The sequence below is a fragment of the Temnothorax americanus genome, unplaced genomic scaffold (assembly GCF_048541705.1).
Source record: "Temnothorax americanus isolate GAGA-0224 unplaced genomic scaffold, ASM4854170v1 Scaffold9, whole genome shotgun sequence".
NCBI classification, from domain to species: Eukaryota; Metazoa; Arthropoda; class Insecta; order Hymenoptera; family Formicidae; genus Temnothorax; species Temnothorax americanus.
The window spans coordinates 962,483-980,878 of NW_027509812.1; the positions used below are offsets into that span (position 1 = coordinate 962,483).

The 18,396-nt window shown below is 36.4% G+C and overlaps 1 protein-coding gene across 1 annotated transcript; it reads left to right on the forward strand.

Moving 5' to 3' along the window:
* LOC143908153 (uncharacterized) lies at positions 1-13,895 on the forward strand. The gene is made up of 6 exons (XM_077425538.1): positions 1-412; positions 2,964-3,009; positions 4,393-4,623; positions 4,786-7,621; positions 8,096-8,327; positions 8,493-13,895. The coding sequence occupies exons 1-6, from the start codon at positions 356-358 to the stop codon at positions 8,499-8,501; spliced, it is 3,411 nt and encodes a 1,136-aa protein (XP_077281664.1). The 5' UTR covers positions 1-355; the 3' UTR covers positions 8,502-13,895.
* The last annotated feature ends 4,501 nt before the right edge of the window (positions 13,896-18,396 follow it).

Genomic DNA, 18,396 nt, shown 5'->3' on the forward strand with positions numbered 1-18,396 from the left:
CGCGAGGCAGCGGCAGCGGGGCCGAGGCCGAGTAATCGGGTATTGTCAAGATGGAAGTCGCACGGGGCTGACCGTACGGGGCGCAGTATGGATTTCGCCGCGTGATTCCGGCCGCCCGCAAAACCCCGAGAGATTCGCCCGCGTCCGGTTCGTACTCGGGCCGCGCGGAGCAGCGAGGGAGAGCGCGGGGCGTCGTGTCGTGCGCGCGGTGTCGGCCCCGAAGACCGCTCTCTCGCGGGTACGACAGGTCAGGTCAGGGGGGGCCCAAATGGTGGTGGTGTCGCGCCGCGATCGAACGCGGTAATGAGAGAGCTGTCACGAGGCAACGGCGCGGCAACGGAGCGAGCCCTCCACAATGGTGGATAACAGTTGCATTATCGAGGGGAACGTCAAGTTTCGCGACGGCAAGAAGGTGAGTGCCCTTCCACCTCTCCCCCTTCCCCCTCCCGCGCCGCCGATCGCCCGCGTGTCGATCGCGTTTTTCGCCCGGTCCTTTCCCCCTTCTCTCTTCCCCCTTGCTCCTCCGCGCTCCGATTTTTCCGCCCCCCGAATCGCGCGACAATCGCGCGAACGCGTTTCCCCCCCCCCAGTTCCCTCTTCCTCTCCTCCGCTCCCCCGCGCGAATTCGCCTATTATTCGCGACGTCCCCCCGCGCGGAGCGAAGCGAGGCGCATTGCGGGGCGTAGGGGACACGGCGGAGGATGGGGGGGTTGGAGGGTTTTCATCCCTGCACACGAATTCGGGAAACGTGCGCCGGACGCGCGATGCTTATCGACGAGTCACCTGTGTGCACACGACTCGCCTGGCGCATGATAAAAATTATGTAACGATTACGGGTTTGTGTAGCGTGCGTATGTGTACCTACATACTTTGCGCGACGCGCCGGCGGCGCGGCGGCTCGTTAAGTTCACGAGCGTTTTATGTACCTAATACGGGCTTGACCCCTGCAGAAGAAGGCGTTCGCCATCCGATTCTCGACAGCGGGGGACACGCTCGAGATTAACGTTCTCGCATTTATGGAAACTTATGAAAATTAAGATGTAAAATTCTTTGATGAGCAACGCGAAACTCGGAGTAATTAGCTTTTAATCGATGTATTCTTACAATGGGATTATTTATCCGTGAAGGATGAAGGGATGAACGATTTGTGGTTCATGTTTATTCGTTTTTGTTGAATAGATATCACTGAGAAAAGAAATCCCAATAAAAATATTTAGTCCGATACGAGCAACTGAACATGTTAGTTAGTTAACCAAACGTTAGTCGCTTCAACAATTATTAAGTTATTGCACTAAAAATGGCGTAATGCATTCGTGTCAACCTTTAAAATGTTGCAATCAAGAATTAATTTAACTAATGTTTAGTTAAACAAACCTAAAATATTTAAGTTGCTCGTATCGGACTAAATATTTTTTGGGATTAACAATTATTTTTTTCTCAGTGTGTAGAGAAATTTATTGGCTAGACGCTAAATCTATTAATACTTTTATTGGATAGATCTCTATTGATATTTTGTATATACTATATATTATATAGATGAGAGAAGATGAAAGAAATTTTAATGAAGGCAATAAATAATAATTTATCGCGATATTTTTTTTCGTATAATTTTACTAGCATTGTGAATCGTTATATATATAAAAATGCGTTTGTTTCATTATTTAATACAATTCTTTTAAGTATATTTACAATGTCAAATTTTATTACGGAAAATTCTTTTTAATCCGGACCATATATTAGTTTGCACTCTATGATATTACAAGCACGCTTGTGATGAAAATTTTCAAGATGCTTTGTAAGAATGACGTGTGATTAATTTCTGACACATGTTATTCCACTATCAGTGTAAATATGCTCTATCGTGCCTGTTATCGGAGACCTTTATATAGAAATATTTTACTCCTTACAACATGTATTTGATAAAGTATGTTAAGAATTATATTTCTATCTTTTTCAATATTTCGTGTGAAATTTATGTTTCCAAAATTAGTTTCTAAAAATTTATTCTAATAGTATTATGTTTAATAATAATAGTTTCTAAAAATATAGTGTCAATAATATGGCGTTGCTCGCATAAATATAAATCTTAATTATTTTTGTTTTAATTTTATTTTTACTTCTTAAATTAATGTCAATTATTTTTATTATTTACGTATCGATACTCTGCGATTATCTTCAAGATATTTGGCGTGAAATATATCTAAAGTGGCTTTTGAGAAAAGAAATTAAATTATTTAAGGATAAGGCTGCAGGAAGTAGCTAATCCAAGTCTATAAAAAGCTAGGTCCTCGTTTGCTAATAAGAGGGTGGTAGAGCTAGGTACTTGAGAAGATAGAAGCCTCGTTTACTTTGATCGTAAAACTCAAACGAATACCTACGTGAGAAAGTCTACCGTAGTTTCGTATAATTTTTATCACAATCGTGCTCGATAACAATTATAGGGTGCAAACTAATATGTTTCAAATAAAAAAAAAATAATTCTTTCTGAGATGTGATGAAATTTTGGATCGTATATGTAAAAGAAGCGTATTAAAATATAGTTGCAGCTACAAATATTAGATTTGAAAGTATAAATCAAAATAAGAAATTACTTATTTTTGAAATTATAATGATTATTTGTTATTTAAGAATAAACTTATCTTTTTGTAATTATTCTATTTGAAATTTGGTTATCAAATTATTTGTTGCATTAAATAAATGCAGAAATGGATTAAATATATTATTAATAAAACAAAATTAATAAAACAAATACATTTAATTTTTTAAACGTAAAATTCTGAACGACTATAGTTATACATATATTGTTTATCGTAGCTTTATACATATATATGTACGTTCTAACGCTTATATGTTCATTTAACACCTGCGATAGAGAATTGATTACTGAAAAATATTATATATAATTATATATCGAATTATTTTGTCTCATATTATACATCTGAACAATATAATTTATTTTACAGTGGAAGTCAAGATGGTGCGTTATGCGGAAATTATCGCCGGTGGCAGGTAAAGTCTCACGCTTGTTTTTAAACGCAGTTGCTAACAATAGTCTTACTGTTTTGTCTCGTTCGTTTACCTCAAACGGGTTAATAATTATCCTCAATTAATGAGACTTTGATAAGATTGTGTTAATGGCATATACGGAGAGATTTGCGTTGTGTCACGGTTGCATTACACCGTAGCGAGCGAAAGAAGGTAAAAGGAAGGGAGCAATGTAAGATAATAAACAGGAAAACATTGCACACTCTTGAAGCGTTTCCACTTTTTGCTTTCACTATCATGTTGATACGAGCGGTATCTCGCAATTTGCATAATAGACTCCCCCTTATCTCCGCTATGTTGTGTCTGCTTGGCAAACTGTGCGGAATGCATTATATTACCTATTTTTACGGGATGTTCTTTCTTTTGATTTCACGGTTGAGGAAATTTCGAGAGTTTACCGTCAAATGTCGCTTTGACTTGTTGCAAGCCATGTTTATGAAAATTAATTATTAATAAATAGAGTATATTGTCATCCACTTTTGTTTAGATCAACAAAAGTGACTTAAAACTTTGATGTAATGGCAGTGTGTTAATTGACTCCGTTTTGCATAATATAGTGATGCAACATTGCGGATATATAACAAAACGTATCGCATTTTATTATAAATTTTGATTACATATAATTATAAACCGGTTAGTTAGCGGTCTCTATTTAATATAGTTGAAATATTGTTTACGTAATTGTTCAATATTCATTTGTTTAAAATTAATTGTAGCAATTGAGTGACGGATCTCTGCGTTTCATGTGTTAGAAATTGGTGGAATTTGTCATCGAAAAATTAATTAGTTCCACACCTCTCTCTCCCTTTAAAGGACCCTTTCTGCTTGTTATCGGTTACAAAGGACTCCCCTTTCTCGGACCTTTCTAGGGTGACAGCTGGCACATCTGTTGCTGCCTGAAGCAACAAAAAAAATTTCCGAGAACAGCTTTGCTCCTGGCAATAACCATTAATATATGATCCCTGTAACTCGAGGATATTTTCGAACTAAGAATCTGAACGCTTCATCAATTTTTCTTGGGTGAAACTTAACGAGGAAAACGTAAACATATGACGGAATTTATTTCGAGACATTGGAGACAAATGTTTCTCTAAATGGGAATGCGTTTATTACCACTTATTTAGTAGCGGAAAATATATATTGTAAAACGCGTTGAATGTATTTACACATTTTACTAAATATCAAACATCTGTTATTTCGCATACACATGTACGGCATGAGAAAACAAATCTCCTTCTTAATTTAGTAGAGAAAAAAAATGAGCACACAAAAGAGAAATTAAAAACATCGTGCAACGTTAAAATATATGTGCGGAACAAATAAATATTCTTTTTTTTCCGTTAACAGATTGCTTACATTTGCAACTTTATGGGGACAGTAAGGATCGTTACAAGCAAGGCCAAACAAAAGCGTCCCTGAGCTTGCAACACTTTCTGGGTGTGGAAAGTGGTTTTACACTCGACAAAGAATCCAATACGATTGCTATAATTTGCCAAGACGTGACAGTCGTTCTCGCATTTGATACGCGAGAGCGATTGATACAATGGCAAGTTAAGATCTCGAACAATTTAGGCGAAGGTAAGTTGTATGCGAACTGCGTTATTGCGAAAGAGAGAGAGAGAGAGAGAGAGAGAGAGAGAGAGAACGGGAGGCATTATGTGTATTATAAAGACGCAGGATACTCTGCGAAATTCTGAGATAAAAATTTATATTATTTAATTCGCCAATTTTTCTCAACAGATCAACAATTCTTGATACTCATCTCCTCGGTACCATCAAAAGCCAAGTTCAGTAATGGACCGGCGCACTTGCACATTCAGGACCGTCGCTTCTGTATCACCATCGGCGTGCCTCCTCGGCTCGTCGGTATCTGGGAAATCGCGCATCTGCGACGATATGGCGTAGTCGAGGGCAGATTCTGCTTCGAGGGCGGTTCGAGATGCGGTCGGGGGGAGGGGCTGCACGTGCTAATAACCGATCAGGGGGACGACATAGTTAAAACGTTGCAGTTGGCGGCTGAGGGAAAGCTCACTACAAAGAAACGATCGCCGCTTGGTAGGGAACAATTGTCGTTGCTGGACAGTCCAGGGCGACGTCAGTGTTCCCGCGCCGAGACCAGAGCCAGCGATTTCTTTTCTTCGACCGTGTATTTAACGTCGACGTACGAGGAACACTGCGACAGCTGCAAGAATGAGAGCTCGCCGTATTGGTCATCCACGGAAAGCAGGCAACAGACGGAGATCGATGGCGATTACAGTTGCAGAGACACGGTGTCCATTTCGGAGCTACCTGATCAGCAGCCCGGTAGCGAATGGCGTAGCTGTTCGCTCACTCGTCAGGGCGCAGCAGGTCTTGAGAGGTGCGCGAGTTGTATCAGTAAACTCGGTACTGTCTCGAAATCGTCGACCTTGATCACCACGACCACTATGAGCGGCATAAGCAGCCCCGCTGCAAGCACGTTGAACAATCTAGGATGTCACTTGCAGCCTCGTACCTTCGACCGACTTTCTTTGTCCTCCTACAGCAGCAGCAGCCACGAGAGCGATTACTCCAGCTCGCAGCAAATCGAATGTCAGTGTGCGCAGTCGAAAACCGCCCAGTCTCAGATGGCACAGACGACGGCTCGTCAAATGTCACCGAGCCCGAGCACATTACCGCCGAGACCGCCAAAACCGTCCCAACCGCCCTCACTGCCAACAACCAGTCAGTCCGTCACTGCCAAGAAGCCTAAAAAACCGCCAATGCCACTGCCTGCTGACCAGCAAATCTGCGTGCACGCTCGGAAACCCCAACAATCTCAACAAACGCAGCAGGCTCAGCAACAACCCGCAGCTCGCGGCGCTGCGGGACCTTACGAGAACTATGACATTCCCAAAACGATTCTGGGACATCACATGTTGTTGGAACAAGGTCCGCAACCGGAACAGTATTACGATACACCAAGGAAAATAAAGGAATGTCTCACACTGCCGAAAACTTATCCTAATTACGACACACCTCAGGTGCCGCAGGCTGTGGTCCTGCAAGGATGTGGATGTCCTGCGAAACTCACAGTACAGTCACCTAGATCTTCGGGATGCCCATGTCACAATGTTATGAGTTGGGCCGGCTTTGTCTTACCCTACTGTCGACGCGGCGCGGGAATCGAACCTACCGGCGTCACCGTTCGTCCCGTGAAGCTCTCAGGTGAAGGCAAGATGCCGGTAGTAAACGCTAGTGGAGAAGTTTCCATTTACGCAACGGCCAGAAGGGTAAATAAAAATGAATCCGCCGACGAGAAGTCTACGGAGAGCTGCGGCTGCGCCGCGGGAAATAAATCGAACAATTACGAGAACGTCGAACCGGTAATAGATACGCAACCGGAAGCGAAGCAAGCGAATTATGTGAACATCGACTTTACGCAATCACTGGAGCATTACGAGAACAGCAAGGATGTTTTAACCAAGAGCAGTATCTCGCAGGAAGAGATTGAGAAATTCGCGGATCAATTGAAAGAATCAGCGCCCGAAGCGCCGAGCGACAATACTTCGAAAGTTTGCGAGAAATGCGGTCACGCGAAGGAAAAGGAAAACGATTATTTGGTCATGGATCCGGACAAGCAAACTCCGAAGAAACCGTTCCCTGCTTATTTACCGATGCAACCGGCTCACAACGCTTGTTCAAAGGAAATCTTGTCTAGGCTTTGCAGCGGCATCAAGAGTTCCAGTAATCCGACGTTATCGGGATCCACGTTGCTCGAGGTAAATAAGAAGCGTTCCGACTCGGAGTATCGTGTGCCAGGATCGGCGATGCTGTCCAGCCCGTATCTCAGACGTCGTTATCTGGACGTGGGTAATGTTGCGGAGACCGGTGGTAGCATAGGCATACTTCTCAGGAAACGATCTTACTCCGCGGAATCCGCGCATTACCTGGACGACGAGAGCAACACCTTTCCGTCCACGCTTACCATCCACAAGTGCTCGAGCGAAGCGGATAAGAACTCTTTGATAACCAGCGAGACGCAGTGCGTCAACTCCGAAAGTAAGATCAGCGGTAATCACGAGAGCGGGCAGACGTTGACGGCCGCGTCTCAGCCGTCGTTCATTAAGATCCGGCGCTCGTCGTCCGTACCATCCAAGACCGGGCACAATAGAGATTCCTCGAGCAGCAACGATTCCGGTGTTTCCACCGGCTCCTTGAGTCACCGTACGGCGGAATTCGTGGAGTTCGAGTTATCGTTAGCGGCACCCGTCGCCTCGACGGTAAAACAGAATATGCTATCGGTCTGCCGTAAAAGCCCACCGCCCACGTGTTATCACAGCAGCCTGCCGAGGAAGTCCAAGTCCAGCGATCCTCTCCGTGAAATTTCCTTCCAGTTCCAGAAGATCAAGATACCAACGAAATCTTCATCCGCGGAGGCCGACATACCCACGTGTTTACCGAAGACCACGAAGGGCTTCAACAGTCCCGGTGAAGTCTCCAATGCACCTTATATCGATTCACGAAGTACCAGCAGCGGTACTTCCGATATGTCAGATTACATCGAAACTTTGTCGTTGTCCTCACACTCTTCGTCCGATACGCCTGACAGTCTCAGGTAGGGTCTTAGGTAGCTGCAACTTTTGCGGAAGTTCTATTATCTTTCTTCTAACTTCTTAATTTATATACGACTCCATCAAAATATATAAAGCTCTATAGAATTATTGTTTCTTACAAATTTATACGATATTAAGAATTTTATAACTTTCTTTTAGTTATAAATTTTTTTCTATATATAACTTTGTTATTGATTTATTTTTAGCCGTGAAATTTATTACTATTTTTTATTTTGTAATATTTATAAATAAGTATTGATTGAAATTTATAAAATATCAAATGAATGGTTTTACTAATTCACTATTTTGTTTCATGTAATTCGTTTAGATATTTTAGTTTTACAGATGGCTGATTTTAGAGATATTGGTTTTATGTGGACCGTAATAGTTTGGATAATTCATAACGATGCAATTAATTATTTCTAATAAATTGGTTCTTTGTACAACTAATATAAGAAAATCATGTATGTTTATAGATTGGGAGGTAGAACGGTGGCAACAACTCTTCGACCTCGTAGCGGGAAGGAATACTATAAGATTGATCGAAGTATCTTGGTAGAACAGGGACGGATTCTCACAACAGCATCTGCTAATTATGCAAATATCACTCCAGTGTTAGAAAAGAGCGAATCACCATCGCCTGGTTACATGAGCAGTTCACCCTTTGAGCAACCACAACCCACTCGTGAACACTTTCTATTCCCCGAAGTAAGTGCTGCAGTCTATAAGAAAATGGACTGCATCTAGATTGATTTATATAACATTAAATTGTAGTTCAAGTATTTTGAAAGAAACAATTTGTGATGAGAAATGTAATCGCCTAATCTCTACAATTTTTTGATATGTAATTATGACACATTTTTCTTTTTGCAGGAAGCTTGAACGTAATAATATTATTTGGGAAAAGAGGTAAAAACTTGAAGTTCCTAGGAATTCCAAACAAAATGAGTAAAAGTATTCACGGTAGAAATTATAATTGGGGCATTGTGACTATTTACACTATACGCGGATATCTGGGGTTACAAGCACACTTTCGAGGTATCATTCGACACACACCAATATATACGTAGTATAATATATGCCAAGTAATCAAAAATTTATAATTCTTAAGAACACGAAAACGCTCTTCAACCAAATTCGGACGTTCGTTTCAATGATGTTTTCGTAAAGTCTTCCTCTAAAGAGCACAATCATAATCTAAAAAATGTAAAAAAAGAAACATCTACAAAAATCTAGGTACTAGCGTATAGTCGAAATAATGTCAGTAATCAAACACTTCCTACAACGACTCAAACAATTTCTAAAATATGCTCAATAAGAAATTAATAGTTTGTATAGTAAGAATCCTGCCCTAGGGTAAAAGATGTGCATCTTGTACTTTATATGGGTATATCGTTTTTTAAATACTTTCTTATTTTGTATGAGTATACTTCTATATAGACTATTGTACAGTCATCTTTGAAAAAATTTAATGAGATTAATAACTCTTAGACTTTCAAATCAGAATTCTTAAAATTTTATGGAACGATAAAAGGTATAACAAAATTGTAACATTAGATATCCCTTTTTGATTCTATAATTTGAAAACGTTGAATGCTAGTTTATATTTGTTTCTAGATGTCACGAACTCGAATTAGAAGCGTATGAAATAGGAGTGACTTTAATGTGACAAATTTACAAAGCTTTGAAAACATCACAATTATAGTCGATTATTCTATAGACTCTATGAAGTTTTAAGAATTCATATTTGGAAAATACCATTAGAGACCGTTTGTTTGTACTGATTGAAAAAAATATCTATCCACATTCTGTACAACCAAAAAAATGCACTGAACGTAGTCAGTTGCATAGCATTCACAGGGTTTTCATACTTAAAAGTTACTTTTTAAAGATTAAGATAAAGTGTTACAGCCTTTAATGGTCTTCTTTCTAATGGGACACACATGGTGTGTAAATACCAGAGTATCTGGGCAATCAAAGACGGCACTATATATAGAATAATATAGACAAGTATTTCTGAATAAGATTTACGAAATGCGTAAAGGTCGAGCTATTTCAGGATTTCGATAGTCGCCAATATGTCTGAATTTTATTGCAACATATTTTTTAAAATCTATTTCTTACATCTTAATTGTTTTTATCAAATCTTTTTGATATAAAGAGTGAAATAACTTAATGCAAATGTAAAACGATTTTTTCCCGTTTCTTTTGATTTCATTTATTGTTGCATTGTACTTAATGGATCATGTACTTAAATATTTAATTGTGATTAGTGTATACTGTACACACATTTCTACGAAGCGTTTACCAAAAATATTTATTTCTATTTTAACGGTGCATATTCTATTTAATATATTAAGAACAAATAGATAAACTATGAAATTAAGTAATATATTTACAACGATTATTTTAACTTTAGAGCTATATTCTATTTCTAATATCTTTATTTATAAGTACAAATATGCGTACATATTTTGTGTATTTTTTGGGCACACTTATTTTGTGCTTTTTCTATTCATATTTCTCTGAGCATTTATTATTCCGTTTTCATGAGAGGAGATTACAAATTTATGAGAAGGAATATAATTCATATAATATTACACAAACAGTAAATATATCATGCTGAGGAAGTTAGCATAATAGTGATATTAAACGCAATAATAAAACTTTAGAGTTATACATTTATAAGGCCGATATAATTAATGCACACAGAATTCTGTTTCATATCCATTATACATTATAATACTACCTGGCAAGTAAATCAAATTAATGTTTATGATCAGAATCATAGATGTTGCCATCATTATCCAATGCAGATTTGTAAGCATTGAACTTGCGGGACAATACATATTGTTAGATGTGTTATTGATTGCAACAGCATTAATAACTTTATATCATAGCACAAAACAATGCTTTTTAATGTCTAAGAAAATAAGAAGTTTAACTTTTATTTTCTTAGATATTAGATATTTTCAAGAACCTTTTTCGATATGAAGCAAAGTTGGCTTGTCGTTGCAGTCTTATCACATCTTGTTATATCATTCCTTAACTAACATATGGAATTGTTTTTCCATTAGGCCAAATCTTAACACAACATTTTTTTGTACATGAGAAAATATTTTTTACTCTTGAAACTTTCTCCGCTTGTGTTCTATATACAATACACTGTTATAATAGCATAAAATCCGTAAAGTTTATTGCAATATGCATTAATTTAGATTGAAGACATAGTGTTTTTTCACAATGTGGAAAGATACGTGCAACTGATTTTATATAAATTATAAAAGTATTAAAGAGTAGTGTTATTACAAGACTGAGAAATAGTTGGTGTAATGAGTGGTAGGAAATAACTACAGCGCTAGAATGTATAATTTATATGTACAGGCCTATGCGAAATTGATTATTTGTAAAACTACCGATTCTTCTGTTTATTGAGCATTTTCCCCCAAAAAGTTGACGCCATTATCTACCATTAACACGCAAACGAAAATATTCTCTTTTTTGGTCTTTTCTTTATTTAAAGTATATAGAAATTATAGTTAACTGCATCAAATAGACAGTAGAAGCCTTAATGAAGTACCGTATACAAAAACAATTTGTAGAAAGTGATACTTGTAAGACACATTGAATTATGAGGAAGTTGCGTACATTGATTAGATACTTTACGCAAGTATGATACACAAAACAATTGAATTTATATTCCTCTGTATCTGGATTTTACGGTCCCAGGAAGTTCATAAATTGTAATATCTTCAAAAAAAAAATGTATTCATAAGATAGAGAGCCGTGTCATACACCATGATCTGTATGTATGCGTTTGCACGCGTACACATAAATACGTATAACGAGAATGAGGAATTGCATGTATTTGAGCAAGAGTGTGTTGAGTGCAAAATTTTTTTGCGTATGCAAATTTATCTATTACAGGAGTGATTTTTCTGTTTTCTTCTTTCTTGTTAATTTTCTGTAGATTTTTTTATATCGGTGCATTCGTGCATTATTAATATATGAGATGCAGTCAAATTTATATTATTTTGAATCAGAGATCGATCAAATATATCAATTAAAGATTTTTTTCGTCTTAAGTTCGAAGTAGAAAGTCACTCGTATAAACACATGCTAGTCAGGAATCAAGTACTATATTGTAGTCATTATATATTTTTACTGCAAAGAAATTGTATATTATGCATAGCTTAAAAATTAAGCACATGTCCGCTGATTTATTTCATTCTTGGAATTATTTCTCAATTCGAAAGAATTATGGACCACATATTTGTTAATCCATGAAAATGGAGAAGAGAAATATTGTATTTTATATCGATAACTATAAAGAGTAATAATGTAATAAGAGCAGATTAGATAATAAATAAGCATGGCTTATTCGTTCTACCCTTGAATCAATGTTACTATTCTGTCCGCTCTTATCACAATTCTGTTCCGATTACTTGACGCTAAAAAAACTACAATATTTTTTTGTTACCGTAATTTAATTATTGTCCTATGAGTGTTATTCGTACTTTTATTTAAAATAAGAGTACGTCAAATATATTTATAAAATATATCTGAAATATATACATGTGCTAGTTTTTAAGCGAGAAAAATCATATCTAAGATTTTACTAATGATACATATTGATTAATTATATATAAATACATATATAAAATTAATCAGTATGCATATATATATACATACATATATCATATACATATATATATGTATATATACATATATATAACTAGAAATAAGTTTCAAAGAGTATTACCAATGCTCTATTCATAATCGATGTACATAGTTTTGATGTAGCCTTAGCAATCTTAGCATATTAAATCTTTTATTTTGTGATTCAAGAATGTAGACATCGTAAAAGCGAATTTCAATTGTACATACTATGTATCACGACGAAATGCGCTCAAAATGTCTTCAAACAGATTTTATAAATTATTATTGAGATATAATAGCGATTTAGTTACTCCGTGAGTACATTTTATAATATATTGGAATAAGCATTTAATCCGATTTAAGAATATACATTTCCGAAGTTATATATCCATAATATAGAAAACTCGGTATATTTTTAATTTCATTATTTCCCGTTTATGTTTCACACCACTTTATTATTTTTGTTAGAGTATATATGTATATGTCAGAAATTAAGACTGGCTGCTTTTTATTAGATTATTGGATATGAAAAAGCTGCTTTTCTCTCAAAAACATACAACTGATTTAAATCGTTCCACGTTCAATCGCCAATACAACTTTTTATATCTGATAAGTCATTAAAAATCATTCTTATTTGGCATGTAGTAATGCGTATTTATAATTAGAAAAGCGAGATTTATTGAGTAATAGACTCACATGATCGAAAAGCGAACACAAAATCTATTCTTTTGACAATCTGTTCTACAATGAAATTTTCTTTGTGTTTTAATAACACAAAGGAAGTATCAACACCTGTCAGAGTGCTCTTGTGCTGCATGTCAGTTTTACGAAAAAGAAAAAGTAAGATAATGTGCAGAGAAATTTTAACATAAGAAAAAGAAGAATCGTCCAACAAAAACTAATTTTTCCCTCTTTACATACAAAGTTTTAAAAAGGTGTATACTGATGGCAAAATTTTTCGTGTCTTGTAAGTTTTTTTTTTTTTTATTTGCGAAAGTTGCGTGGGCACATTGAAACTTTAAATTATAACAGGATGAAAGAAAGAAATGCTCAAGAAATGCTCCGTATTAGAAAGAAGAGAATGGATCCATATATAAATACGGATATTTTAAAACGTTCGAAATAAATTAAATTGCTATTTGTATACACTTTTTGGTCTATCTTATATAGACACAGTTCCCCATGGTATAATACGTAGAACAGGCATTGTATTCTAAAACACACTCTTTCAGATGACTGGTGAGACTTTAACTCTGTTATCGAGAGATTGAAAAATATATAAAAGCCTTCTTATTTTCTGAAATCAATATAATGAAATTGTGTGTGTGTATCACTAGGCCATCCCGCCAGATCGTATAAGAAGAGTAAAAGGGTATATGTATAACGACTAACGGAGCTTATAAAAATCGTATTAAATCGTCGAACGCATTTCACGAAGAGGGTATTCACTTCGAACTTTTGTAATCACGATAAGAAGATAAGCGAGGAGATCAAACAAATTATAATTAAATTACTATAGTGCGCCGTAAAAATAAATTAAAACTCGTACACAGTTTGTAGTAGCTGAAAGCATTGATTTACTAAGAAAGTAGAAGAAATAAAGAACTTAAAAAATAACTTTGTGTTTTTTTGTTACATTTCCACAATCTGATATAGATATCTATCCATAATTAAAATATTATTAAATATTATTTTACGTGAAATGAGATAGAATTGTGTCATCTAAGAATAAAATATACGAGACTTTTATACGCGTATTCTTTTATCGGTAAAATAATATCCGCATTGTATATTTTGTTTATTATTAGTTTATTAAATAAATTATTTAAGTAATTTAATAAATAATTAAACAAAAAGAAGACAAATGTGCGATTGATTTTAAATGTATAGATTGTTTCATATACAACTGTAGTAAACGGCCCAGTTATAGGCACTTTTATAGCAGCGACCCTGATTTTCTATTATTTACGAACGCGATATATTGTTAAACCCCAAACAAACTATTTTAACACGTGCATTGAAGCTTTCTGAGTAAGATTCACCTATATTTTTAGTTGAATCATTCAGTTCTAATAAATAAATAATTATTTTTATAATGCTCGTTACTGCCGGCGTTTTTTTGACACTATTCGAAGTGCTCTGCCGCACTTTATGGCACCAACGGGCCCAATTTTCGGCACTTCGAGACGTCACAGTTACTTAAATTGTCCTGCGTATAATGTTAGCTGTAGCTGTAATAATCAATGTTTAATTACTAATTAGCTCTCTCTCTTCTTGTATAGGTATTATATTTTGTCAACATGCAAAAACTATACATATAATATAAGACATTGCATTTTACAAAATATATTTTGTCAACCTCTATACAAAAACTACATATAAAATAATACATTTTGCACACTTTGCCCTTCGGGAGCCACTGAAACGCGCGAGTCGCCCCATTCACTGTCGGTAATTTGAGTACGAAACATAAAAAAAAAAGTGTTTATGCAATAATCAACAGTAAAAAACGCTCTTTAATTTGCTTGTAATTTTTTTAATATTTGACGAAAACTTTATTTATTACAAATATAAATGTACCGTCGGTGCCGGAAACTAGGACAGTGCCTGTATAACTGGGCCGTTTACCTTATGTTACAAATCAACGAGAAAGCAATTGTGTGTGCCTATACCGATCAAATAAATTTAGCGATATGCGAAAGTTCTCTTTTGCTTATTTATAAAATAGTACTTGAAATATTTTATTTATGTTTATTAATTAATAAAACGAACCGTTTACTAAAAATCTTAAGGATTTCATTGTTCGAAAAAAACATTCATTACCGTGAGTATTAATTTGTTATTGTCTTATTGTTAATTTTGCGATATTCGTCGCTGCATCTTGCGTGAGCGTGAATTTTATTCATTCATATCTCTATCTCTATATACATATATAGATTTGGCACAAGACATTACTGTGTCTCTCTCTCGATAAGCAAACATAATTAATAAATATATTACTAATTTGATAAACAATTTGTATTAATATTAAATTATTATTAAATAATAACAAGAAATATATTATTCATTCGTTGAGACGCTTGAAAGATCATAGAAATTATTTTAATTAATTATAAAAATAATTTTAGGGTATGAGGAAAGCGAGAATCTCGAGTTTGGAGTCGTCCGTAATTCCGCAGAAATCGCTCCTGTTACGCGGGAAGCATGTTGAGCGAAGAAGTTGCAGAGGTATTCTAACAGCGGCACGCCTATCCCCACTTATTACCCATCGCCATCGGAACGGCGCGGAACGGAGCGCGGCGCGGATTCCCAGCCTACGGCCAATCAGAGCGCTGACAGGTATGCATAGAAGGGGCAGCAGCTCCCGCGCTCTGACCAATAGCAGCATGACTAAACGAAGGCAACGTGGGGAGGCAACACCCTCGCTTAGAATACCTCCGTCAACCTCCTTGCCTAACATGCTATGCTAATACTTGAGCTGGCTCAAACGAAGTTTTCGTCGACAGGCAACCTGATTTTCGTCTAACCTCTCATAATAGAATATGCCATGTATTTTAAGAATCTTTATAATTTTTCGTGTGTCTCAACGAACGTATAATCAAATTCTTTTTATTATTTAATTACAATCTAACAATAAAATGTTTATTTTATTTAATTATACCTATGCTTATTAATTATATGTAGATATTTTTACAAATAAAATTTATGCGTGTACTGAAAATATGAGATACTTTTTACGTTAAAAATAAGCAGCATAGCAAAGTGACAATGAGATAACATTGTAATGTACTGTTTATCTTCTCGGGAACTGATTTGAAAAGTAAAATGAACTCGCCGAAACGAGATTCGTACGGCTTCAAAAAAAAAAAACAAGCCGATCCAAGAAATCCTTGGCGCCTTTTTCTTCGGTCGCCGGCTTCGTTTGGCTTCGATTACTCGATGTTACGGATGTAGTAGCCGCATTCCATATTAAATGGTGGGGAATTATATGTAAATCTATTCATCAAATATCTAATCGTTATATATACTAGCCGACGAGAAAGAGGTAGCAGCGAATGCCGTCGGAGAGGTATAAGAAAAGCTCCGAAATGCAATGAACTCTTTATCGTTCAATTTTATTCAAGAGAGCATAATTCGCGTTATATAGAACACATAAGAATAATGTTAGAATAAACATATTTCTCGAGATTCATTCGGCGTCGTTCGTCGCATTTCGGAGCTATACGACTCTCATCGATGGCATTCGCCGCTATATACCTCTAGCTCGTCGGCTAGCATTATGCAACAGCATTTTATAATTATTCATCGTCTAATCACATTCGAGAGAGCATGCCTCGCATTAAAGAATACATAACAATATTAAAATAAACGTATTTCTCGCGATTCATTTAGTTATCGTATTTCAGAGAGCTCCGACTTTATCGTCCAATAACGCCGTCCGTCGGCATTCGCAGCTACCTTTTTCTCGTTGGCTATAGCATTATGCAACAGCGTTTTATAATTATTTATCGTCTAATCACATTCGAGAGACCATACCTTGCATTAAAGAATACATAATAATATTAAAATAAACGTATTTCTCGAGATTTATTTTGTGTCGCGTATCGTATTTCGAAGCTCCGAATTTGTCGTCCAACGCCGCCCGTCGGCACATTCGCCCGCTACCTCTCTCTCGTTGGCTATAGCATTATGCAACAGCTTTCTATAACTTTTTATCGTTTAATCTTATTCGAGAGAGCCTAATTCGCATTAAAGGACACATAACAATGTTAGAATAAACGTATTTCTCGAGATTTATTTGGTGTCGCGTGTGGTATTTCGGAGCTCCGACCTTGTCGTCCAAACGCCGCCCGTCGGCGTTTGCATAGCTACCTTTTTCTTGTTGGTGTAACATATTATGCAGCAGCATTTTAAAACTTTTTAGCGTCTAATTACTTCTGAGAGAGCAAGTCTCGCATTAAAGCATACATAACAATGTTAATTTAACATATTTCTCGAGAAAGGTACGCCATGTCCATTCGTCGCATTTCGGAGTTTCTATACATATACCTTTTCGCTGAGCATGAGAATAATGCATTTTCGCATAGTTTTAGTTATTCATACATATACATATATACATTGTATATGTATAAAAAAAAGTAATTAATAAAAACATTATTAATTTAACAAACAATACATATTAGTATTAAATTATTATTAAATAATAGCGAGATATGTTATTCATTCGTCAAGACCCTTGAAAGATCATAGAAATTATGAAAAAAGAAAAAAAATTAGGTTATGAGGAAAGCGAGAATCGTCTATGTATAATTGACGGAGTCGTCTATAATTCCTCAGAAATCGCTCCTGTTACGCGGGAAGCATGTTAAGCGAGGAGGTTTTAGTAGATATTCGAGCAGCTGCACACCTTAACTTATTACCCATCGCCATTGGAACGGTGGGCCGGGCACGCGGCGCGGAGGCCCAGCCTACGGCCAATCAGAGCGCGGGCAGTTACGCCTGGAAGGGGCAACAGGCGTCCACGGGCTGACCAATGACCGCGACGATACGAGAAGGCAATGTGGGGTGGCAAGACCCGCGCTCGGAATATCTACTGCAAACCTCCTCGCTCATCATGCTTTCCTGATATATCAGGAGTAAATTTCCGAGATTTCGCGGTGCGAAACCTGAGTTTCGCCTACTTCATCGATTGAATTCTCACCTAACCTCTCAACCGAATAAATTGTTCTAATAATTTTTACGGTCTTCTAGGTATCTCTAGGAGTACATAATCAAAATTACGGCTATTGTTTAATTATAATCTAGGATTAAAGTATCTAATTTATTTACTTATTACTATATTTATTATACATATTTTTAAATTTTAAATAGCTATATGTATAATAGTTGCGTGAATTATATACATACGCCAAAAGCGACGTCACAAATTGAAATTTATGTTTCAAAACAATTAAAAAAAAAAAAAAAAAAAAACTAGTTAGCGTTTATTGGTTTATTAAACAAGCACTGTCAATATAATTAAAAATGTTTCTTGATTGTCTAATGTCACGCGTTGTTTTTAGATAGAAGCTTTGCATTTCTTGTCGTTATGCAATAGTATATATTCTAGATTTTCTTG